The sequence below is a fragment of the Mizuhopecten yessoensis genome, unplaced genomic scaffold (assembly GCF_002113885.1).
Source record: "Mizuhopecten yessoensis strain PY_sf001 unplaced genomic scaffold, ASM211388v2 scaffold7497, whole genome shotgun sequence".
NCBI classification, from domain to species: domain Eukaryota; kingdom Metazoa; phylum Mollusca; class Bivalvia; order Pectinida; family Pectinidae; genus Mizuhopecten; species Mizuhopecten yessoensis.
The window spans coordinates 203389-230941 of record NW_018407077.1 but is presented as its reverse complement, the minus strand read 5'-3'; the positions used below and the strand labels follow the sequence as shown (position 1 = coordinate 230941).

Sequence of the window (27553 nt, the reverse complement as noted above, 5' to 3'; positions counted from 1 at the left end):
ACAATACTATTTAAATAGAATTTCAATCAATTAGCAACAAATTAAATCTATACAATAATTTAGCAAACGCTACATCTTCTAGAATACTGTACATATATACATATGAATTTAACAAATAATTCAAGTGCTAATTTCTGTCGCGTTACTTCGTATATTGTATAACATACATTTACATTTGTATTAACCAAACTTTATACACCTTTTTATTTTGGTTGACGAATGTTCCTAGGGGAATATGACATCATGTGCATTTTCAATTTGGTCCGTGCTAATTGAAACGGAATGAAGTGATTGCACACATATCGCTTACGAGACTTTTAGTTTACATATTTCTACGCAAACAGAATTTCAAAAACAATCTTGCAATTTGAAAAAAAAAATCATGAAATAAATACTCGCCTTATGCGCCAGTAAACATTTAACCGCGTCTTACTCAAGTTTAAATGGAAAAATAAACTATAAAATTGCCGTCAAATTGTTAGTCTACAATTTCTCGAGTTTTTAACAGTCGCATCACATTACTACAATATCATTCAGGACATACGGGTATATACAGTAAAATGTAATTCGGGATTCGTCGTTAAGGGTATATATAGAGAGAGAAATAAATAACATAGTGCCTGTGTGCTCTGTACAATGGGAATATATAAACTATAAACATACTTGGTAGCGTTTTCGCCTGATTGACTGGCTGTCATCAGGCGACTGATGAATCCATACATGGGCGACAATCCTAGCAGTGCTGTCGTGCGGTTAGGACAATGCACTTCCTATTGTAGATATACATATCAAGACATGATAGGTTTACAACTCCCTCGACGATCTACCTCTCAATCTATAATGCTGAAAACACAAACTACTGTTTGTACCATTAACAGTTTGGAGCGGAACACAATATGCACCTTCCAAGTAGCACACGCTGCATTTAAGTCAATCACACGTGTAGATATCTCCCTGTGTTTTCAGATAAAGCTCGTGAATAGCACAGTACGTTAGAAAACGCAATATTTCTGCCATACTGTAACGGATGTATACTCATAAAATTATACCAGTCGCATGCTCAATAACTATAACCGCGGCTGTCACAATCGCAGAGGTGAGGGCTGCTGACATGGTCATTTTGATGTTAATTAATATAATTGCAAAGCTGTGTTTAAAGTTGTGCAATATTTTGATTCTATTTCATGTATCGCTTATCTGACAGACGATATAGAAACCTACCAGATGTTGTGCCATGGAGATCTTCATAGACGTTTGGGCTAGACCGACCCTCCAATGACTCGTATTCTCTGCTGCAACAAAATTAAAATATCTTATAAACTATGCACCATCCTAAATTTGCCAGCACCAAACGTTGAAAGATAATGAATAATGTGACACAGTTATATTACATGTGTTTACAAGTCATGGTAATTAAAAATATGTATTGGTACAAACTCACTTGTCATTGACTGGATCTCGCCGGCGACCTACAAAACAAGCAACCTTAAAACAGTTATATTATCCCCCGGAAACATTCATTTGTATGTAAATACCACAGTTTTTTTATAAGTTTTATTCCATGCATTCAAATCCGAGCACACTCTGTTTATATACAGATGAAACAACACTGTATTTTCATCCAACATTAAAACCACCCGGGACCTCTACCAGGACCAACAAGATATTCATTTATTTTTTGTTTAAATAATTAAAAAAGGCATTATCATTACATCTGAATTTAATGATAACAAATGGTGACACGTTTCAGTAGGATAACGAATGTGCTGGTGTCGTACGCGTCAACACGGACTTTCCTTCTCAACACGGGATTTGTTCGTCAACGTAATGTCAATGTGTGTTAGTGGTTATCGCCTTTTCCAGATTTTAATCCCACTGAGGAGGGATCAGTCGGACTGACGAGTGAGAAATTGACGTCAGCAGCCTTAATCGTTGCAACAATTGGAGGACAGTCCTACAGGTGCAGTGACAGAAGTTCCCGATGAAGTCTTTGAACCGACTCATCGCTTCCGTGCGAGGTAGTTTTTAGGTTGTGGTCAACGTCCAGAGGTTCGTTCACGCAATATTGATTCTGTGAATTTGTTTTTTATGTACGCTGAATAAACGCTAGTTTTGTCGTTTCATGGAAACTTTTGAATAATTTTATTTATCTGACACAACATATATTGATTTTTAAAGTGTAAATTTATAGCATTTCTAGTACATTAAAGAAAGTATATCTAACGTTTCTGTTGTGGGCTAGTATATAGAAATGTATCATTATAATACGAAAATTGCGTGCGTTTTACCTTGAAGATGACTTCCTATTTCAGAGTACACAGATGCCTTGGCAATTTCATTCGTATCGAGTTGTTCATATTGAGATCTGTGAAGATATAAGATAAAACCAATACAACGATGTAATTATTTGTTTTCAATCATTACAATTTTACAGTTAAAAGTCATGCTGCTATTTAACATTTAAAGGACATATTACTATTTAACAGTTAAAGGACATATTACTATTTAACAGTTAAAAGACATATTAGTATTTAACAGTTAAAGGACATGGTTACTATCTAACAGTTAAAGGACATAATAATATTTAACAGTTAAAGGACATATTACTATTTAACAGTTAAAGGACATACTAATATTTAACAGGTAAAAGACATACTAATATTTAACAGTTAAAAGACATATTACTATTTAACATAACACCACATCCTTGCAGGTCAGAGATCGAGAAAACAATAGACCTGCTGTTACCTGTTGCATGCATCGTAAGAGGCGATTGATGTTGAAACCTACTGCAGGGCCCCGTCGGCCAGCGTGCACAGCTTTTCGGCCACGGCCCTGTCGTCCAGCGTGCACAGACTTTCAGGCCACGGCCTTTCAGCCCTTCAGGTCACGACCTGTCGGCCAGCGTGCATGGCCACGGCCATTCGTCATTCTGTGTCAGGCCATCACTAGTTAGTTGTAAGCATATTAGAGAGCGAGCTTTCAATGATAGTTTATGTCTGAATAAGACTGTTACCCATTACGATCGAAAGCATCCTACCTTACAAGGGCGAGCTATCGTGTTGGTTCGGGTCCGCTACATTGATAGATCACGGGCACTGTGATTGCTCGTTAGTTGTCAGTGTAACTCAAGATTAGCAAGAGAGGAGTTCTAAAGATATGCACGTTCTGAGCGATCAGTAGTAGGAGCGCTCCGATTAGCATGAGGTATTATATTGTTATATGCGTAGTTATTTTGAATTTACTGTTACATTGGTACTGCTTTGTATCTATCCCCTGTAGGTATTTATTAGTACAAAACGTACATGATCACAAGCAGTGATTGCTCGGACATAGGCAATGTTTCAGAGCTAGATTAACTTATCTGTATATATTGGCATCTATACTAGAATATAGATGCACCCCATTTGGGGTAGATGTACTCAGTGTGATTGATACGGACCATAGGGGAAACGTCACATAAATTGGCGGCAACGGTGGGATTCCAGTAAATGCCCGTAATGTTTTAGTATATTGTGTACTGTTTGAAAAAAAAGAAAAAAATGATGAGTTTTCGCTGTTAATGAGCTGTTGGATACATAGCGCCGTAATCTTCAGTGTGACTGGTACGGACCATGTTGGGAAACGTCACAATACCATAGTCCTTAAAATGGTAGCTGTTGTTCCCGGCTTAACGTTCAGCATTTGGGGAAATGGCATCAAGTAGTTCACCCATTGTCATTTCAATGTGACCGGACGGAATGCTATGCTGGGTGCATTCGGCATTGTTTTTCAGCGAGCTGTTAAATGGACTTTGAATAAAATAAAACCAAACCATAACGCTAAAATGTTGTTTTGAGTAAGTGTTGAATGTTCAAACAAGATTACCGTTCGTCTTCCTCTTCATTGGGTGTCACAGCTGAAACCAAAAAAAAATTAACGATTGTTATATAGAGTTGGGTATTGTTTGAATTGTTTTGTATTTCAATGTATACAACCTAACCGATATTGCGAAATTTACTCAACATGAATAATTGTATATAAAAAGGAAATTATTGATGTTGGACATGATCACTTACACAACGTGTACCAGAATATCAAGCATTTTTCACTGAACTTACCTCGTTCTGAAAGTTGCACGTTCTGAAATTCCCTTTGTTTCAGATGCTGACCTTTGCTAGAAAACAATATACGAAATTACTAAATATTTTTAATTCACAGCTATTACTTCACAAAATACAGTTGTGGAATCGCACAACGTTACACAATGTGCGGTGTGCGCGCGATGTGGACGATTATTGATTGCGCACATTTGTTAATAATGAACGAACGTTGTGCGATGACAACCGTGATTGGTGTACATTTAGAAATGCTTTAACAATATATACCGTTTCGTGTTGACACCTATAAATTTGATTTTTAAGTATATTTCTATATTCTAGCTACATATATTAGCTGATCTTTCGATCTGTATTTTTCTTAAATTTAAAAACGGCGTTTATTAAACGACCCAAATCGACATATGTAAAATAACACACGGACCCAGGTACATGTAACCATAGCCGCTGTGTATCTGTACCTGGAACGTAGTTTCTCCCACCCGGGGCACTTACTTAAGGTGTTAGAATCAAGATGAACTGGAGCTATAGATTAAACAGATACAAATAACAAATACTTTACGTCCAGTTGTGTTATAAATTACGGTCAAACGGCATCACATATTGTATATGTAGCTCTCTTTTTCAGAGACTGGCCAGGTAAAACTTCAGTCAAAATGTTATTTACCAGTTCTGTTTCCTGGTAACCAAACCCATTTTAAAAAAAGTCTAATGGTTACTGTGTAACACGCATTGTAAAATTGAACAAAATCATAATTACTATGATGGGCAATTATTATATACAGTGTTTCTTATTTCATATGAGGGTTTCGAATTTCTTTCATTCCGTAATATTGATTAACCAATTGAACCCAATCGCGAAACGCACAACGATTGTTAAATCGCACAATTGTGCGCACCATGGGGGGACAAAGTTGCGGACGGTGTGTGCTCGATGTTAGCACGATATGCGCACGCTAATGTTGGTGCGTTGTGCGGTCACACAACTGTACCATCAAATTTCGGAACATGATTTTCTTAACATCGTATGATTTTAAGTAAGCACGCTTTTCAAACTAAACTGATTTTTACAACATTGCATTATCATTAATATAAGCACGATATTTACGAAAAGACGAAATAATTAATAAACACCTAAATAGAATATATGTCGATTTGGTGTCGGCATTCATTTACTTACATACAAGGCAGTCTACCATTTCCTGTAAAATAACATAGGTAGATGTTAAAAGTAGTGTATACTTGTTAAACGTTATCAGATAACGAACGTACATTTAAGTTATTCAGTTGTCTTGAGTATGTTCAATCCGTGATATATATAATCAGACAGAACAAGTGAAAAATATTGATCAATATAAAATGCTGATAAAACTCATATATGAATTTTGCAATTTCTTTTCAATTTTTTTTCAAATACAGATTTGAGTAATATGTACGTACGACTAATGAATATTCCAAGTCCAACTGTTAACAGGAGCGTGATAATACTGGTACAAATCAGGGTAACTCCTGTTACATACATGCTGTCAGTACTGCAGGAGCATTCTTTATTAAGCAAAAGGTAGAATATGTATTTCTTTTAAAAACCAATCAATATATGATAAAAAAAATACCTGATTCATTAAGTGAACTGTTGTCATCAAACAGTCAACTTAAAAGTGGCATTTATTAAGTCGTTCGAACTCAACAGTAATAACATAATGGCAAAATATGAAAAGTACAAATATTTGTATGATAAAGAGACAATAGAAAGTAAAAAGAATAAGACAATGTGTTTCGGAAAGGTTAGCGTACTCTGCTTTATCAACGATACCTGCCTAGTATATCTAGGCCAAAGCCAAATAAATTAAAAGTAAGACCTGGAACAATGACAAAGAAACAACAAAGTGAACATAATCAAAAGCATCGACCCGTATACCATATTAGTACATGACATATGTATTTAATAAGATTGCGAATGAAACCATAGAAGGTGCATATATTCTAAACTGTATCTCTCAGAACCTTATTTTCTTAAAAACTCCAGTTGCTTAAAACCAACTCATGAGATATATGTTAGGTTCTTGTGAGTCTATGACATCGTACCAACAATACCGTGCGCACACGATCCACTTATCTTCCACAAATCGTGCTCAGAATTGAACATTTAACCATCGTTTGATCCGGAGGGCAGTACACACTATACAAAATACCGGAACACTCGTGTAAAATAAGGAAGAATTAAATTACTGATCTATTTATTTTGTATTTATCCCAAGCATCCAGAACATGCTACAATGACTGTAAAACTGTCAAGAATGGGGTCCCCCAGGGTACCACGTATCAGAACAGGAAGATCATATTTGCTAGGTGTCTGTGACTTTTGCTTTGCTTATATTCATCAGTATTTGTTACAAAAGGTACATCAGTGATATGACAGTTATCTTAACAGAACTGTATATTGAATTTGTAAATTGCGTTCAGGCTATTGCAGTGTATGATACATGACAGTTTCACACCTCAGTGAGTAGGATTTCCCGGGTTACAAAAACGTTTTCGCAATACGCAAACAGATCAAAATCAGGATTGGATTATGTAAATACCTATTTACTCAAAAAACAAAAAGTCTAGCCGTCAGGACTGCTTTTACAATGTCAGTTTGCATGTGTTGATTAAATTGATACCGCATGTTCAAAGCATACATAATGTATCTCAGAAATAAAAATCTAAAATAAAGTATATGAAAGATTTCCCATATCACATAATACGCCTGCACCAGATATGGTCTTATATGCACTATCAGCACACAACGAAAACGCCAAGAGAAAAACAAGGTCAAGCAACTGGAATTTACTAAAAATGCCGGTTTTATGCTTAAATTATTAATTTACCTTTATCAGCAACTGTGAAAGTGAGTGTCCCGTAGCCCTCACTGTTTCTTGCCGTTACGTTATATAATCCAAACCAGGCCTCTTTTATGTTCGTACGTGTCCCAACTGACAAAGTTGACAGGCTCGATGAAAAAGGTGTATTATGTATAACAAAGTTGTCTGTCCCGTCGTTTAGCTCAGTAAACGAATTATGTGAGGAGTCCTGGAAAGTCCATGTGAATGATGAGGGTTCCGGGTTTGACAGAAACATGGCATTCATAGTTAGATTATCATGAGTGGCCAACCACATCTTTCGGACTGTGAACAATCTTGGATCGAGGCGCGGAGAACCTAATTTGGATGGAATTTTAAAAAAAAAGACACAAAATAAGACAACTTAGCTCTACGATTTAGTATCACACACGTATTACCGCAAACCCACTCACATACACACAAATAGGATTTAATATGTAATTACTGTCATAAAGATAGTATAATGATGTATGGTGAATGTGGTGTGAATTGCCATAGGCCACTTTTTTGTTGGAAATACCTGGACGTAAAACAATTCCGTAAAGCTACTACCAACCTAAACTTGCCGTGATTGATTCTATTTTTATTTTTCTGTTTCAGGACTTTCAAGTCCCGGTCCATATATAAAGCTTTTAACAATTTATTAATTGATTTATCACTGGATTTTATTCTGATATTTCTTTTACTTTTAAAAAGTGTATTCACTGTTTTCTTTACCGTAAGTTACGTTATGAAGATAACGGTGTGTTTTAAATGACGTAATGGACCGTGTTAGCTGCACTTATTTATGTTTTCAAGCTGGCTATCGGTTTCATTCGACGTAATTGAGCGTACGGCTTACAATAGAGTGCGTTATCAAGCTAACAAGATATTTGTGTATGTAATCAGCTGGCGGCGTGTTCTTAACGTTTTTATTTTTACTGGCCTCTTTTCATTACGTTGTTAAACTAACGGCGTTTTCTTTAACGACGTTGTAAACATTACAGCTTACCTTGGAGTACGTCATTCACATGCAAACGTGTTTAAACCGAAGTTATCATCATTCAAGTGAATTTACAATTAGCATTTCAACATATTTTACGCGACGACATTTAAGTAAAGTTCGAGTTGTTTTCATTCTGTACAAATCTTGATTACGTTGTTTCTACTTTCGTGATTAGTTACCAAGCGAAGAACATATTGCAGGGTTCACGTCAGCGGTCGCTAATAGAGCTAAATGCGAAAATAATAATATTTTGGGGATACAAATAGTTCTGACGATTTTTTGGCGCATAATAATGCCAGTTGCTCTGTCGATATCTTACAAAAATGTGTCCTGTGTCAGTTTATGGCCGTATCAAATGGTAACGGTAAACAGGGACCATCTAGCTGACACATCCTGGTGAACTAACTGCCTAATTAACTGCTTAGTGTTACGCTATTGTTACAATCATTAATCCCATATGAATGGTACGCCTATTGGCACACTATGTACGTAGCAAACACTACGTGATCATCAGTGGTCAGGAGTCCTAACTACTAACCAAGGGTAATGGGGATATAATTGAGAGGTCTAATGAATCGTTATCCAATACATCCAACCACAGTTAACTGGTATATAAAAGCAAACAAGAATGTTCGATGAAACACGATCCTTATATCTAAGCCAATATGTTCATCAACTCCGCGATTATTCAAAACGTAATGCTAATAAAACAACTTAAATTGCAAAAAAGTAAAAAGTCAGACTGTCGAAACATTTCACGACATGATTTAATGTGGACACAGTTTTACTATATTCTTTGTTCCTCCCCAAAAACGTTATTTCGGACAAACTAGAAGTTCTAAGTGCTGACTAAATATATACACATGTAAGTGTCATAGCGGATCTGGACCGAAATTAAGGATTTTAATTTTGGTTTAACAATTGACCTTTTTTTAGTGATTACACTTATTCTGAATTATTCTGTTATCAATATCTTTGAATGTATAAGATTTGTGTTATTCTATAGTTCCCGGGGTGGGTGGGATTTTTTGAAAGAAAAAGGGAAGTATTGAACTTAATTGTTTGACCAAGGCGCCCTTTCACCCCTATGCAACTTTAGTAAACACGTCCATGCATTAATCTGGATAAGTACATTATGGTCTACAGTGGTGAAAGGGTTAGACTATTTGGCTCATTCATATCAAATTTGGCCCAAGGAAATTAACTTCGGCGAAAGTTTGAACGTAAGAATGTTTTAAAGCTGGTGTGAACCCTGGATTGAAGTCATATATTTTCATCGTTGCAATGCTTATTACAGCAAGAATGTTTTTAATAAGCGCCTTGGTCATTTCGTGTGATCCCCTCATACAAATACTTTCTTTATAGTTGAATCTCATGAAAATCGCAGATATCGCCCTTTGATCTCAAAAGTATGGAGAATGTTGTGTTTATGGGTAGGGGTATGGATAATGCAAATAGCGACGTTTTCGCAATATTTCTAGAGTGCTTGTTAATGAAACATCGAAAGTGTTCTTGCTGTTGTTTTGTTTTCAATATCTCAATGACACCGACATTTTCTTAAAACATGCAAACAAAACCCGAAAGTTTGGAACTTGATCTAAAACACCTCCCCTTTGTTCATATGGATAAAATGATTTAATTAATTTGAGAAATTCACCGAAAACTGCAGGACTATTGCCATAAAACGGAAAACACTCCTAGTATCTTCCTCGAAATAAGTACTGTTGTAATATGTTACGTCGGGAAAACGATTTCAATTATGTCTTTGGCCGGTTTCCTTTTAAAGGAGCCCTGGTGAGATGTGACACCTTGTCGAAAGATACGGTCGAATTATCTGATCATTCGAGACCTGAATGGTCGGGAAGATATGTTTGTCGATTTTGATTGGACGGGAACATAAGGTTGCAGAATTTGAATGGATAATAGATGTGCATTGAGTTTTCAACTTACTTCAGAGTACAAAATTAACCTTGCGACATGGTTTCAACGACTTTATCAACCGTTGACTATTTCACTGACTTTAGTTTCTTTGTTCGCGAACAGGATATATGGTCACGACTTAGAGCTTAGGTCGTCTTATGACTCTCAATCTGGAGACGAAAAGCAGTAAGCGACGGAAAGATAAGCCATTTTTATTTGATTTTTTTCAAAAAAGACCTCATTTTAAAAAAAAACTTGCCTACGTTTTTTGAACATATTTGACCTACGGAGAAACAATATTATCTGTGATTATATCAACTAAAATTGATGTGCCGTTAATATTCGATGGGAAATAATATAAAAATCGCCGTTTGTATTATGTGCATGTATCGGTTGCTTACTTTTTCGATCATTCTAGTGATTCTAGCTTAAGATTGGCGGCAATCGCTTTTGCTCAAGTAAAACGCTGCAAAAAAAGTTGATTTTAAACATAATGTCGAAATGGGGTCATTTTAGTAAGAATATATATATGTATTACTAATGACTAAAAAATAAAAAAATAGCGTCAACAATTCGGTCAGATATTAATTTCGTGGTTTTCGAATCAATAAAGAAAATACAACATACACAAAACGTTGATCCTTATGTCCTTGGCCACTGCTGTATTAGAAACACTGTTCCTGGCAGAACAGGTGTACAGTCCTGTGTCTAGACAGCTAACTGCAGTCAGGGTGTAGCTACTCTCCAGTACATCTGTGGCGGTAAACAGTTCAGTGCCATTGTTTTTGTAGAACCATGTTATTGTAGACGATGGGACACTATCCACCTTACAAATGAGAGTCTTGGATCCGTGTTCCGTCACACCAGCGTCTCATTGGTTGTAATCAAGGCTGTCTATTTCAGGAGGAACTGAAATGTAGAATAACTAATTATGTATTTATGTATTAAAATAAAGTTTCGGTTTGAATTGGAAGATTTGGCTTTACAGATTTTTATTCAGTTTAACGTCTGACGAAACAAATAAATCGACTTTGTTATGCTTACATTTGACGATTAGTTGCCAGCTTTTTGTTCCTCGGCTGATGATGTTGTTAGCTGTACACGTGTATGTTCCAGCGTTGTTCCTCGTGACCTTCGACAGAGACAGTGGATTTGGACGAACTTTACCTGATTTGGACCAGCTATACGTACATGGGGGTATACAGTCAGCAAAGCATTTTATGTTTGGGACAGTCTGGTTTTCAAACCTCTCTACTACATCTTGCATCGGTTCGAACGTTAGGCTGTCTCCTGGCCCATCTGGGAAAAAAAATTAAGTTTATTTTTAGTGTCTGTTTTTTTTTTGACAATTTTCAATATTTTTATTTGAATAGATATAGGAATAAGATCAAACATACGACCAGATACGTTCATTACAGCTAACCATCAAAACCTCATACAAATTTACAATATATCTATTACATAATTATACAAATGGTATACATTTAAATGATATTCATAACAAGTTTAATATAAATACTAACAAGATTTTTTTTTTTTTTTGTCATGTCAAGAAAGCATTATAGGCAAAACTACTCGAGTTTTTTGTTCTCCTTTAACGAAATATGTTGGCTGCTGTTAGGGAAATGCATTCCCCCTAAGCTTTTGACTTATTTTATTTCATCATGTTGAGAGTTGTCACAAATTGAAAGGTCAAGTTTTAGAATCCAAAGGGTAAATATCTCTACCTTTAGTTTATTAGCTAGGAAGCTTAGTGATAGATTTATGTCAGCAAACAATACATTAAGTGATAAAGGTTTTTGTGTAAATGATTAAAGTGCATACGAGCTTTTTGGTAACAAGTAAAAACAGTGAATGTGGGCTTTTAAAAGATAAAGCCCTAAAGCATTAAAGTGAAACTTTCTTCCTATTAACTACCGACTCTAATATTTATACCACTGGATATAATCACGCTGTTGTATGAATAAATAGTGAAATTGATTCCTGTTGTAAAGATGTCTTTTTGTCAAGAAGTAGAACTGTAATAACTTAGATTTAAAGCATTAACTTTGATTTGGCCACCATGTGTTAATATCGATGTAGCAATACTATAAAAAGCTGTTGATAAATGCATCAGATATCTTATAGGCAAGCTTTCTTTCTTACCTGTTGACCTTTCTCGATAATCACAATATCAGATCGAGTTTACAAATTTTGTGAAAAAAAATCTGTTTTTTTTATTCTTGAATGATCTTGTAACCAGTCATTTTTGAATATTAGGTCCATTAACCAGGATATGTTTAAAGTGACCACTGCCTATTTACCAGGAAACAAAACTGTTAATTTGAATAACTGTTATTAAATACCACAAGTTTCATAAGTGTTAAAAAGCATGACCATTTTTGCAGAGAGCTTTGAAGTCTAGTGTAATTGAATTTAGGCAGTATCTTGCATGAATGAAGGGCTTTCAAGTTTGCTCTAAGAAAACGTTTCCGCCAACTTTAACAAAATACATATATGAATGTGTACTAAATGTATATTTATTGTCAAAACCAAGCATATTGATTTTCCGTGTTAAATGTCAAGCAACTAAGACAATGATACCTATGTATATTTTAAATTAGTTGAATGAATAAGAATGGGCTAAACCTATCATAAAAATAACAAGAGGCCAAACTCAACAGTCACCTGAGGTAAATTATAGGTTGCTTAATTTCATTGTTGATATGTGAATTGAAAATCATCACGTAAACAAAATGAAATGCATTGATTGCAGTGTCACCAAAGGAAAAGAACTTTAAAATATATTCAAATTAATTATGTTGCTATGGAAAAATACAATATCTATATTGCCATTTGACCGAGTTTCCTCTTTGTCCAATCAGGACTTTACTTGATTCTAATTTCAAACCAGGTTTGAATTATTTCTTGCTTAGAAGAGAAAGAATAGACCCAAACGATATATTTCCCAATATAAATTTAAATAAACTCCTACAACAAGGGCAAACGGATGACCCAGAGGTTAGGAAATTTACAAGTTAAATAAAGCCACTGATATCCTTTCCATCCATACAGATATTTTATTGTAGTCTGGAGAAGAATATTTTGAATGTACTGAATTTCACTTTGAGGCCCCACCCTTGCCTCTGGAGTCGGGGCAGGAATCCCAACTTTCCATTTAAAAACTCTCGTCCTTGAATGATTATGCTCAACAAGTTTAAATAACCTTTTACTATATATAGACAAAATATACCCAAAAGTGAGATTTCCCTAAAATAAACTTTAGTAAATTGTATCCTCTTCCCAAGAGAGATCGAATGGCTCATGGGTTTTGGATTTTACAATTTAAATAAAGCAACTGATGATCTTTTCATCCATGAAGAGAACTTGACTTTGGTACATTTGAGGTTTGATAAAAGATTATTTTGTAAATACATGTATCGGTAACATTTCCTTTTGGGGCCCGCCCAGCCTTGGGGTTTCGGGCAGGAATCCCAGTTTTACAATTTTAATTAACTCTTAACCTCTAAGAATGATTATCTCCAAGTTTAATTATTCCCCTACCAAAAAATGGACAAAATAAACCCAAAAGTGTTAATTCCATCTATACTATAGGGTTATTAATCATCTAATTCTCTAGAGGCCAAGGTCTGTCATATCTGCTCAAGGCCGCAGGCCGAGGGTCAATATAACATTACAAGGCCTTATAATTGGGTCTATGTGGAATAAGCTTATTAATGACACTTTTATTAAGTAAATACGTGTACATTAATCTTAAAATAACAAAACTCAACTGGTTAAGATCAACAAACTTAATAACAATGATATCAAAATGTTGTTCAGTTGATTTCTTCCTGTGAACTAGACATAGACTGACTGTCGTTCACATTTTTTCTTGGGAGGCATAACATTGATACATATGGTACCTCCTGAGATATGTGCACAACTTAACAGGGAAAAGGGCAGACAACCTTGTAGATCAGTATTCGCCACTGAGTATGTACAGTATAACCTCCCTAAACCGGCCTCTGTGTAATCCGGATCCCAGTCTAAACCGGCTGTGATTTGTGGTCCCAGTCCCAACATATTCCTTATATATTCATAGTAGTTAAACCATGTATAAACCAGACCATGTCCATTCCGGAAACCAGCATTGTTTCACAAAAGTTGGCATATTAATCCATGTAAAACAACATGTTCATTCCGGTCCTGTTATTTATCTGGACCGGCTGCAATCCAAAGCAAACATATTCTAAACAAATTATCGCTATTCAATGTCGAGTTGAGTCACGGTCTGCCCAAAGGCTTATTGACATGGAATTGTTATAAATTACGTGAGGTGATCGACAACTACTCACATACTTGCACGATTTTATTATACAAAAGCGTGAACTTATTATATATGTTTTTTTGATAATAAATGTCATACATGTCTGTCGAGGGTTTAGTCGAGCTTGGCTTCAGGATAAATCATACATGCAGACCGTCCAATCAGAAAAAAAAAAAAAAAGTATTAGGTTCAAGTGAAATTCCATCCCCGAAGCGGTCTCGAAATAAGATATGGGAAAACAATGATTTGATAAAAACCTATTTTGGAAATATTTCCAAAACCGATTTAAAAAGAGCTTTGGCTCTATACCTGTTCGTTCTTAAGCAGAAGTTATTTAAAGGAAAATACCGTCATGGTGCGGCGTCCGTCACGGTGCGGCGTCCGTCGTTCGTCCGTCCGATTTATGACTAGTTATATATATATATACATATCTTCTTGTAATATCATGTATATGTGCATGTGACTGTTCTGTTTCACTGTGTCTTGATAAAGGAGCGGATCGCTCCGAAAAATTTGACAACTTAAACTTGTCCACACTGTTGGAATTACTTCTTTGCCCCATATACATATATATGTACATATATGTTGTAAATGAATACATAAGTACATTTGTAATGAACAAAATCATATCTTGTATTTCCCTAAACAATGAAATGATCATACAATTTTATTCTTTATGCTAGTTAAATTGATGACATGTTCTTGCATATTTTATTTTTCATTTCAATTCGATCATGCAATCAAGGAAAAGGAAAATGCATTAAGCATGCATAGATACAGAGTTATCAAGAGACGGTCATGTCACTGTTATTAATACTTACAGTTTACAGTAACACTGACGTCACTAGATGTCCGACTCCCGTATATATTACTGGCCATACACCTGTACACGCCCGTCTGACCACGTACTATATCGGTGGGCTGTAAATCTGACCCTGTTGTGTGGGACTGTCCATCCTTTGTCCAGCTGTAGGTACAGACTGGGTTACAGTCAGACGAACACGTGACGGTAGGGAGAGTATGTCCCTCTATTGGAGTGTAGGATGTGGTCGACGGGGTCAAACTCACATTTGAAGGACCATCTGAAAAGATTAACAGGTGGAACATGTACTCTATACAGCTAGGACTGCCTGTAGTGTTATATCCACGTTTAGTAAAGAAATTATAATTTTCGATGTTTTGAATGCGTGGTTATGAGATGAAGGTTAGGTAGTGTTATCTGGTAAAAAAGTGTATCACTACCTCACATGCAATAGTATTAGCAAGAACATGGAATTATGTGTATCCGCGATATGACATAGTTTTACCTTTGGCATGTGGTATTTATGTTAAGTCATGTTGATATGAAATAATACTTTGCCTGAATTTCATACTTTGTAAAAAAGAATAATAATGAAAAGAAAAGACCTGCATCTCTTAAGTTGACAAACACTTCTTTCTATTAATAAATTACAAAACATTTTCGTCGAACGGGTGACAGGTATAACTATAGCTTCGTCAGTTGTTTCCTCCGTGATACAAAATCTTCATCGAAAGAGTGACGGGTAAAGCTATAGTTTACCTGTTTTTTTTATAAAGGTACACAATTTCAACGTGTTTTAAACCCATCAGATTGTTTATCCGACACCCTTAACACTTCAAAATACCAATATGATATCTACCATTTTAATATATATATATCAATCAAGACTCTTAAGTAATGAAACAACTTTTAAAATGTATCTCACTCAAGCTAATAGGTGCATTTTTATATTTCGATTAGTGCAGCCGTTCATAAGCAAACGTTTTGTTTTATTAAATTACCAGTCATATAGAGATAGACAGTATATTGTAAATGACTTGGTTACGACATTGTTTAGAGGTCCGGCTCAAGTTGCACTAATGGCAGCAATTAAACTCCCGCCCACCAGCATACCATGGATAAGTACTGTTACACAGTTTAGACGAAGGCTGTGTTCGCGCAACCATGCGGATGCTATTTTACAATTTAATTCGAAACTGTTATTGATTTATCGAACTTGACCCTTTGATATATTTTAAATAAATTGCGCGCCAGCATAACGGTATATATGTTGGTGAAGCAAATTTCAATCTTCAACGGACAAGTTGCTTAACGCTTAATGATTAGTATATAATGTCTAGAGCCAATCGATTGAAGTTTCGATTTGATAAATTCCAAGTTGCAGAGACATGGATATCGAGGGCATAACGGTCGAAACTCTATGACGCTGCATACTGTGAATATTTGGCTGCCGCGGCCTTACACCGAATTGTAAATCGCTCTGTTCAATTGGAACTTATAATTCAAAATTAGCTCCTAGTCATGTTCGTGACGTATTGATGCACTTGCGCATGCGCATATGTCACATTACTCAATCTGTTCAACTCGTCGTTACACAAGGGGGCTGTTTCGAGGTAGATCTGCAACGTTTCATGTGATATTTTGACGAGGTGGTAAATACTCTTTTGCGGAACAACTTGGAAAAACCTTGTGTCAAATGCTGTGCTTAATATGTGTCGAGCTATCTTTTACAACAGGCAAATAATTTCGAACTATTTCTCTATCCTTTTGATATTTTTGCCGTTTATTGATATGAACAACGGAATAATGTGTGTGGTAGCAGCATCGTAACAGATAATTTACGTCACAGAGATGTCTGGTCACTTTTCTTTTTCGCAACGAGATTGCAACTAACTTCCGGTACATACATGTTTATCATTACCAAATGCACTGCCCCGCATTGTGTCCATCAATCCATTCGTTATATAAGGCAACAGAAATGGCCCGACAATTACACAGTGGAATTTGGCTCTAAATTGTATATATCTGGATGTCTACGCTGTTCTTACAGCCACAATTCGTTTTCTTGAACCACGTTTTAGAAGCACTCCACCAGCTTCGGACATTATGTTGAAGTTTGTATCAGCGAGAGTCATACCAAACTTTGTCATAATTATCATAATGTTAATAATGTTTACAGGCTTTTGCAATTTGACCTTCACTACAGTAATAATTGCTATCACCGCCCTGCTGAGTTAGGGTCATAATGCACCCCTGCTAATTAAGAAATAGCCATCGCAAATTTTGTTTTTTAAAAGAAAACGTAAAGCTTTTGGCTATCAGTTTTGTTTAGACTTCTGGTATCCACTCATTATTCATTACATTATATTATGGTCAAAGCAAATAATACAAAAGGGAATCATGAGGAAAGTGCCAAATAGTATGTTAAAAAACTATTAAAACACTTGTATTAAGCCAATGGAGATGAATTTGCCCATTGATAAAAAATAGCTTTTACAAATAAATGTTAAATAAACAAGTAATCAAAATCAGGTAAAAATTACAGCAGAAAATATATTAGTTTTACAGATGAAAACTTACATAATATAGTTACACTTATGGCTGTGGTCAACTCCCTGACAACATTCCTAGCCGTACATCTGTATGTTCCGTGTTCTGATCTGTCCAGTTGTCTCAGTGACAACACAGCCGAGGCAGGAAGGTTGGTGTAATCAAGTTTTGTCCAGACAAAGGTACAGCCAGGTCTACAGCCAGCTGTACAGGTGATGTCCGGCAACGTGTCCCCCTCATTCCTGGTGTAGAAAGTGTCAGGTGGGGATAGGGTAACAGTATCAGGACCGTCTAAAAAATATAGATTGATACATATAGAACTAAGTTGTATAAGATGGTTTGGTAACATTTGGTGTCAGAGATATTTTTGCAACAGTTGTTCATATTTCATTGGATTGATTTTCACCTGTAGTGATTTGGAACAATAGGCATTCGTAATTATTGCAATTGCTGTTTTTATACATCAGTTCTTCTAATAAAAAAAAGAGTTGCTGTCTAGCCGTCCCTACGCAATTTTAAGTAAATTTCCCGAGAAACTTCGCTTACACATTCTTCTACTTCTACTTCTAAATGGTACTGACCAACTTCATCAATTTGAAGATAAAATGTCAGACGAGGAGTGAAACATGGTAAGAGATTGTTTTTAAAAGATACGAGATGGTCTAATTTGCGTTTGAAAAGTGACGGTAGAGGGGTGATTTGAATGATTTTGTTGTGGGGCTAGAAATAATGTCAGGTGGGAGTTTATTCCACTCGGGTATAGTTCGAGGGAAGAATGATGCCTTTCTGGTCTGAGTTTTTGAGTGGGGGATTTGATACGAAAACTGGTGGTTTGTTCGGGATTTTCTTACTGTAGGGATTAATCTGTCTGATTTTACGATAGCGACTTTCTGGTTTACAATGTTATGAAGCATGGTCAGACGAGCATCTCTAGAGGGCGCAGCTTTAGGTGGTCCAACATTTCTGACACACTGGAGGTACGATGGTTGTACCTGTGTTTATTGAGCACATAGCGCGCTGCCCTTCGATGGACTATTTCCAACTTGTCAATATTTGTTTGGGTGTTAGGGTCCCATACTGTACAGGCATACTCAAGTGATGGTCGAATTAATAAGTTGTATGCCTGTACTTTGGCTGATGTTGAGCGAATTTTACGATTTCGTCTTAAAAAGCCTAGCGTAGAATTTGCTTTTGGGCAGATAATATTTATATGTGAATCCCATTTAAGGTCAGATGATAGTGTTACACCCAGATACTTGGCCTGACTGTACAGGTGCTTTATCTTTAGACACGAAGTTACTATTAAATAACAGCAAAATCATTTTTTCCCTCATCATCAGATTACACGTTAATAACAATGCATTATGTGGCTGATATCGGCGCATCTCCTTTCCTATCTGACACGCTAAATCACCTAACATAGGACCCCTTAATATTCACAACGGTAACATATCTCCTTACAATTGAGATAGAAACGTTTGATATCAACAAAGTTTTAAACATGACATTCCAAAATCGAATTAATATTTCATCGATCAATTTCCATCATGCTGTGAAAACAAACTTTATAATTATGATTTGTTTATGATAGTCATAAAATTGTATTTTTTGAACGTTATTTCTGAACATGTCATATAAGTATAACCATGTATGTTTTTTACTGTGAATTAGCAGACAGACTTTATTGACAACAGATAGTATTATAACATAATTTGTGATGACATAAGGTTAATAGGGTGAATATTGACTAACAAATAGATGTATACCTTTCTTGATATTTTTTTGGTTCATATAGGCATAATATGAATATAAATATTATTGGTGAACCATGGTACATGTACACAGCATATGTGTGGTATCGATACCCTATCTTCAGGTGTCTTTGAAGCATTTCAATTTATATTATCTGGATACAATGTGGGATTTAATTGTCCTCATACCAAGACAATTTGATTCAGCCTGTTTGTAGACAACTGTGATGACATATAGTTAAACTTTAAAATAGAAATAAAATAATATGTCACCGAATTCGGAAAAAATCAGTTATGTATAAAATAACTTACACTGTACTGTCACCACAGCTGATATAGTTGAATATCCGTAGATATTACAAACAGTACATATGTATGTTCCCTGTTCTGATCTGTCCAGTTGTCCCAGTGATAACACAGCTGAGGCAGTAAAGTTGGTGTTGTCAGGTTTAGTCCAGACAAATGCACAGCCAGGTATACAGTAAGCTGTACAGGTGATGTCCGGTAGCATATCCCCGTCAGTCCTGGTGTAAGTAATGGCCGGTGGGGACAGTCTAACAGTTCGTGGACCACCTACAATACATTATAAACATTGTTTATTGGACAAGCAAGCTTTTCCAACAATGTAGACAATACAAAGTTGTCAAAATTTGGAGCAATCCACTTCTTTATCAAGACATCGAAAAATACACAGAAAAACACAGAACACTTACATTACATATGAACAAGAAGGCAGAATGTACATGGACCGCATCGTTGACGCTATGTGTGTGCAAACAATGACAAAGAAATTCTAACAAACCGAGAGACTGAAGGGTAAAGAAAGATGTTGAAGCTGGAAAAAATGACACAATTTGTCAAGTGACAAAAAATTCGAATATGGAGTTGAATATCTTGAAATAAAATTTCTAATAGTTACATATATGGTATATATTCCTGCGAAATATTTAGTGAGGTGAGGGTAAAGCATTACAATGTACAACTAAGTGACGAATTTAAGGTCGCACAATGGCCCATAGTAAGACAGTAAGTTGAACTCCAGCCCTACGTGATGTGACTCCCAACTCTTGCCGATTTTCGGACATTTAAGCGATCAGGCTATGGTTTTCCATGAGCTCCAGGTCAGTCATTGTCGTCCAAGTCAATGTTCGAGACGGGTTGTTGGCCACAGCTTTTCAACACTATGCTCTTCAGCACTACTGGATCAATAGCTTGTCGCTAATTCTCCATCAGGTCAAATGGAGGTACTGCTGCAGGTGATAAGCACCCTTTATCTGCAAGTGTCAGTGATGACAAGAGATGTCAGCGAGGTGAGGGGGGGGGGGTAACATTGATTAATGACAAAGGAAATGTTATTATCTGTGTTCTAGTATAACATTTTTGATCCAACTGCTTTTTTATATTGATATTTTGTGGTGGGCTACCTGAATTATCAATTTTATCTCTCTCGTCAAGAGCACATTTTCGTCACATGTATGCTTCAATTTCTAGGCTTATTCAACGAGCCGGGAAGACTGCAATACGGATAATATAATGAAACGATGCGGAAACGGCCAGACATTTCCAGAATCGGAAAAAAGTAATACAACATCATACAGTGAATAGGAATTGTAAGGCATATTTGTTTATGTGAAAATCGTAGGGATGAGACCGAAAGAGGAAGGGTTGGCACACATAAAATAACGTCACAATTGCTCAAATAAAGGCAAACGATCATGTGTTCATGTGTTTTGTTTTCGGTTTCAAAATCATTTAATTTAAAGAAGACATACATGTACTTGCTTGGCCCTGTTGACCCCGGCCCTATCAAGTCCTAACATTCAATATTTAATGGTGTTTTTTAGATGCAATATTGTTTAACGTGCTTTTTGACAATAGTCATAGGAGTATTTGGTCAACTTAGTTCAAATGCTATTTATTATTATTTATGTTTTTGAGGTGTAACTGGGAAAAAAATACTAACTAGCAACATTCATGGGAGGAAAATAAGAGTTGATCTAATCTCTTGGATTTTGAAAGATAAAAATTTGATTGAAAAAGTTTAAAATACAAAATGTTATATGTATCAAAATGCTTTTCAATGACCCCATAGGAATTGGCGCCCACTATCGTACCATTTTCATTAGTTCTATGTCAGTTCAATCTGTTCTCCAATTTTCTCTTATCTGTTTGGTCAGTCTGCATGGCAGCTCTCCTGTTCTTCAGATCAGTCTCAAACCATGCATAACCTAGGACCAAGGGGAACCTACACATTGTTTTTCAGATCAGGCCAACAAATATATAATATTAATTTAATGATTAAATTCAAGCTTATAGAAAACAACTTTTACCTGTATGCTCAAAACAGCTTGATTTGTTGAGATGCTGTGTTGTGTATTTTATTAGGTAGAATAAAGGGAGAGTCTAGCAAGACATGTAGTTACTTATTAGATAAAGTAGTATATTTTATTGGTGTGCAGTGTGTGTATACAGTTTGTTTGTAATTGCTTGGATCATAACCATTGTACATGTTATAGGGGGGTGACAGCTATTAGTTTCAGAGGAAGGATCAATAAGGTAACGTGTGCAATAAAGTTATGAGATTAGAATATTCGTTAGTGGTCAAGTGACTAATTGACCAATGGTCAGTAAGTATAGTGACGATAGGCAAGTTGCTAGAAAACGTTTGAAGGGAAAGCAGATATTGTATCATATTTCTTGCATTACTTAATTTACAATGGGGTACCTGTATGACTGATAAATGACTTGATAAATAGTAGGCCAATAAATTCATCGAGGCGGCCAATAAATTCAATAAACTAAATTGTACATCCAATTCAGTCTTTCCACCATTTTTATTAGTATTTCTCCGTATTCAGTGATAAGACTATAGGTTGTTTTTAACGGGCCTGCCCTAATTACAACCTTGGACCTGTAGACTAACAGATGATTATCTACAGTTTCCATTAAGGATACACTAATAATAATTACTCTTATTACAAGCTGATACCATTTTATCTGTCAGTTTATGTAATATGTTGCTGTATCCTGTGAACGCCCGAAGGTTATATGCTGTCTTTGCCGGGATAACCCCCAATCACAGCCTTGGACATGTAGACTAGCAGATGATTATCTACATGCTCCAGTAAGGATACATTACTACCATTACAACATTTAGTACCCTTATTATCTGCTAGTAATTAATATATATCTGTATCATGTGACAATACAGATTAGACTGTCTTTGTCGGGCTCCCCCTAATTACAGCATTGCACCTGTAGACTAACATTATGCGATTATCTACAGGCTCCAATTATGATGTACTAATACTAACTACACTGGCAGATATCATATATCAGCTGCCAAGGGCAGTCATACAGAGTAGCCGCAAGAATGCCAAATTGTTATATATGTACAGTAAAACAATTATGAGCTAATAAACCTTAGTTCAATTTCCCTTTCTGTCTTTGTTGTATTGTAAAAATGCATAGCTAAGAACCAAGAGAAACCTTCATGAGAAAGATCCCTCCAAACTTTTTGGTGAAATAGCACTAACAGTCTTTAACTTTAAATTCAATCTGGCTGCCTGTTTGCGATCGTAATATCCTATTTAGTTCAAACGTTTGATTTGCATAACAAGAGACCATAGGAAAAATTCATGTGAAAGTTTAGAAAGATTTTCGGGTTTTCAGGTCAGTCCAAAAACAATATATGCATGACAAGGGACTATGGGGAACATGCATGTGAAATTAGCAAAAGATCAATCCAGTCTTTCTGAAAAATAATACAAAAAAACATGCATAATGCATAACTAGTAAAATTCATGTGAAAGAGCTGTGGCGGATACCAGTTAATTGCCCATATTTCCCTTAATAGGTATTTATGAAAACGGAAAAAAAGCATGAGTAAATTGAATATAAATGTTTGAACCGCTGAGATATTAAGTTTTGTTAATATAATACTGACAGTATAGCCATATTCACTGTATCTACGAAAGTGATAGGGTTTCCCAGACTTAAACAACAATACTTTGAACATTTTCCGTCAAAAGGACCAACTTTTGAATAAACTTAATGATTCCGGGATGCGATATGCAATAACAAACCGTATGACGGAAAAGTGGTCCTCCTTTTGGAAAGTGCTCAAATTAATGAAAAACAGGGGTGATCAAATTTCACGAAATTGTGACAAGTGTTTCTTGGGTTAAAAAGTTTGTATTTCCATATTGGTTTATGTCCAAACTAGAAACTTGTTTTATGAACAAAAGCATATGTTTCCCTTATTAGCCAATCGACAAACTTCGGTATACATCTTTTTAACAAAGGACTCCATCTCTTTATAAAGTGGGATTCGAGACCCGGATTTTAAATGTGACACCCCTACCGTCCAACATACAGAACTATAGCAAGTTTGGTCAACGTAGGTGAAATAGCAGGGAAGTTATGCCGTGGACAAACTTCGGTATTGAAAATAAACAAAGGGCCACAACTTGTATATAGTGGGGCACGATACTTAATTCTAGTGCACTGCACACATTATGTTGGTGATGCATGTTATTTCAAATTTCATCATGATTTCTTAAACGTTTTAAAATGTACGGGCCGGACAAGAATTTACTGAAAATGTTATACTTATTTTACCTTTGACCTTGAGGTGTGGGTCACAGTGACCTTACTCCAGTGCACTTCACACCTTCTGTGGGTGATGCATGCATGCCTCAAGTGTCATCAATATATCTTTAACGGTTTAAAAGTTTTGTTACGGACAAAAAACAGAAGAAGAAGAACCAGTACTTATACAGTATTTCTCCTTCATTCGAAGACGATACATAAATAGCCTAATGTGTAACGCAGTGAACTTGTGACCAGTAGAAATCAACAGTGCAAGTTCGAATCCACATTCTGATTCAACTTGATTATATATATAGGCATGTGATTGTTTTACCTTAATTAAGTCAAACAATATTTTTCAAATCAATGCAAAATTGTATTGAAGAGTGAGTTTCAACAAGTTTTAAAACTATCTACCACTGGTTCTTTAAAAGAAGTCAGAAGTATTAAAAGTTTACGGAGTACGCACAACACACAACGAACGACGACGGACGATAGGTGAGCGGAATAGGTCAACCGAGTCTTTGGCTCGGGGCACCTTAAAATAGACCAATCAATAGCATCAATCACATTTGAAGAATTAATCAATGCATTTACACATGAAACAATCTTATCTTAAATTATTTGAATATAGTCTGTCGTAACATTACACTACACTAATATAACAATCACTGCATATAAGTGCATATTTAGCGGTCAAATCCAACAATATATTGCATATACATAACATTGACTAATCACATAATACAAATGATTGATACTGTATAGCACCTACCGAAGAATAGTCAATATTTCAAATTTCAAATTTCCAAAACAAAGCTGTTAAAATCAGTACTTCAGTTTAACAGCATTTTTGTCATAATCTATATTAAAGTATAGGTGCTTCACCAACCAAACTTGGACCAATGTTAAATCTTGACTTTTTAATTGAAATAAATGCATCAGCTGCTGATAGAGTCCTATATTTCCTGGTCCCGTGACTGTTAAAACAACTTCATCAATACCTTGATTTGTTGTTGGTATGTGTTATTCATAAGTGCAGCGTGTTAGCACAGAAGTCACACTTTTATTTTGACATGCATCCGACTTTCAGATATATCAAAAAGTTACGAAATATACCAAAACGACGATGAAACTTTGAAAAATAACCATGTAGTTTTGTAAAAAAAGCGTCCATTTGTGATGTTGGTCCCCAATTTAACCCCCGTATGTCATATCATGATGGCATAACCCCAAGGTATGAATATACAAAAAATCTTTTCGGTGATAGTCACCAGAAGGTCCAAAGTGGCACCCCTCCTTTAGCACATTGTTCATTTTCTCTATGATAGATTATTCATCTGTACTGCATCTTAATACTCAATACCTGATTTAGATGCTGGATATGGTCTTATTTAAGCATTTATTTCCAAATGAGGGGGGGGGGGGACGTTTCCTAATACGCCTGTCCAGCTCATCCCACAAATGCTCAATGGGAGACATGTCGGGGCTATATGGGGGCCTTTTCAGAGGCTGAACGTTGTTTGCAGTAAGAAAAGCACGACAGACTCTGGCAACATGCGGTCGAGCTTGTCTTGCTGGAAAATTAGGTTATGACGTCTGAGAAGTGGAAGGACATGCGGTTGGAGGATCTCGTTTCTGTATCGAACGGCATTGAGGTTTTGATCCAGGACCACTAAGCGGGATTTTACTCCATGTGAGATGCCTCCCCAAACCATTACAGAAGCCCCACCGAAGCTAACGTGTTCAACCACGCATGCGTCGTCGAAACGCTCACCGCGTTTGCGATATACCCTTTTTCTTCCGTCTGAGCGATACAGACAGAATTTTAGACCCGTCGGTGAACTTCACACGCCTCCATCGACGCATCCAAGACCTATTCGGGCCATGTCTGCGCATCCAGTCAAGACGCACTTGCCGCCTTCGTTGTGTCAGAGGTGGCCCGACATAAGGTCGGTGCGCAATGATTCTCTCGGCACGCACGTGGTTCCTGGCAGTTTGAGGACTAATGGGTCTGCCATGAGTACCTAAGGTATGCGACGCAGTCTCTACAGCAGTCTTGAATCTGTTGCGCAAGTGCGACAATCGAATTGCTCTGGAGACATACCTTATGTCATATCTAATTACTTTGAACAATTAACCACATGTGAAAACACAGGTAAAATACAGGTAAATACATCCAATACTATCCAGAAACAGACTTTCATCCTTTTAACAACATTCTCCTCCCCGTGTGTTTTACGTTTTAAAATTACAAATTTCATGATATAAACTACAATAGGAAACGTAGTGTAAACATTTGATTTTCCCCTTAAATCTCGTGCATGATGACTTCATAAATTTGGCGGTAAATAAAACGTTTTCAGGAAAATAAAACAATATACCGTTTAAGTTCCTTTAAGCATGGATTTAAATACTCCTGCACCAATAAATCTATTTTATATTTTGCAAATAGAAACAAAATCTAGTGATTTGATGATTTGCCAAATTTGAGTAAGTACACGTTTGTGATGGCATCGGGAAAAAACACTGGGGATTAAACAATCTGATTAAAATCATATCCTACGTTCTCTACGTATCACGTTAGGATCTGAACAACCCCGGTTAGAGGTCATGTCCCGGTGACCTTTCTAACGTCCAATCAAATTAGCGCTGTTAAAATTGAGCAAGCGCTTCGATTGCCTCGCGATGGTTCCCATCAATATGATAATATCCGAGAATAACCGAACGCAGTTTTCAGAAACAAAACCAGATGGCGGCGCCCATGGTTGGTATTATTAATACACCGAAAAAATCCTATTTATTAGACAATATATGTATTGTATGTGGTTTTGCGTTTATGCAAAGAGGGACTGCTGATGACGGAAGTAATGTTCAAAAGACATACTTTGATCGAAAGTTGAAACTGTCCACGGAACGGAGAAATGTCATTGAACAATTTCTAGACGTTCACGTTGAAGTTAAAGACACACAACAGAAGATGAAAGAGACATTCAACAATGTCAATACAATATCGGTATCGAACATGCCTTCACCCCGACGAAAGTTTCTCACCAAACGCATGTTAAGAGGACCAGTTGGACACAACAAACCAAGAAATACATAAGAACATCATCACACCCTCCGCTGAAAATAAAGGTTGTGACACCAGTTAAACCGACTGCTTTTGCTGATATCACAATTGTCACTAGGATCTCTGAGTCGACAAAACCAAAGAAAACTGCCAAGAAGTCATTAGGAACAGCATTTGAAACAGCTCCAACCCAAGACACGGAGAAGTTGAAGTATATTATAAAACATTGAACCAATAATTAAACATGTTTAGGCCAAGTAAAACAAGTATCTCATTCTCGGATACAGCTGTCATATACACAAAATGTCTGTCGAGGAAACCATTTTATTGACACGTGCGAAAAATATTCATCCAATATTTTTGAACTCAGATAGACAAATCTTGAAATGTGACTTCTAGGAGCAAAATTTTATAACAGCCAAAAATTAGCAAGTGTCCTCACTCATGCTATTGTTTTACAGTAGTGATTCAGGCACTAGAAGTACATTGAACACCGTATAAATGTTTTATTACTGGGACAGTGGTTTTATTCTGAATAAATCGTTTTGAATACACTGATGAATCAGAAACTGTCTTTTTAAACTCTAAAAATAA

The 27553-nt window shown here is 36.1% G+C and overlaps 2 protein-coding genes across 2 annotated transcripts in view; both read right to left on the bottom strand.

Annotated features, from left to right (window-relative positions):
- Positions 1 to 1132: 1132 nt before the first annotated feature.
- Positions 1133 to 10664, bottom strand: LOC110453765. The gene is made up of 9 exons (XM_021502901.1): positions 10512 to 10664; positions 6968 to 7297; positions 5538 to 5642; positions 5278 to 5299; positions 4101 to 4156; positions 3868 to 3898; positions 2289 to 2365; positions 1442 to 1469; positions 1133 to 1292 (listed from the first exon to the last, which is right to left on the bottom strand). The coding sequence occupies exons 2-9, from the start codon at positions 7254 to 7256 to the stop codon at positions 1178 to 1180; spliced, it is 723 nt and encodes a 240-aa protein (XP_021358576.1). The 5' UTR covers positions 7257 to 7297; positions 10512 to 10664; the 3' UTR covers positions 1133 to 1177.
- Positions 10665 to 10755: 91 nt separating this feature from the next.
- Positions 10756 to 27553, bottom strand: part of LOC110453772 (carcinoembryonic antigen-related cell adhesion molecule 5-like) — a 36259-nt gene continuing 19461 nt past the window's right edge. Inside the window, exons 3-7 of the mRNA XM_021502908.1 lie at positions 19609 to 19869; positions 17576 to 17836; positions 15015 to 15275; positions 10929 to 11183; positions 10756 to 10793 (exon numbers count right to left, since the gene is read on the bottom strand). Of these exons, the coding sequence (XP_021358583.1) occupies positions 10756 to 10793; positions 10929 to 11183; positions 15015 to 15275; positions 17576 to 17836; positions 19609 to 19869 (1076 nt within the window). The remainder of the gene's footprint in view (positions 10794 to 10928; positions 11184 to 15014; positions 15276 to 17575; positions 17837 to 19608; positions 19870 to 27553) is intronic.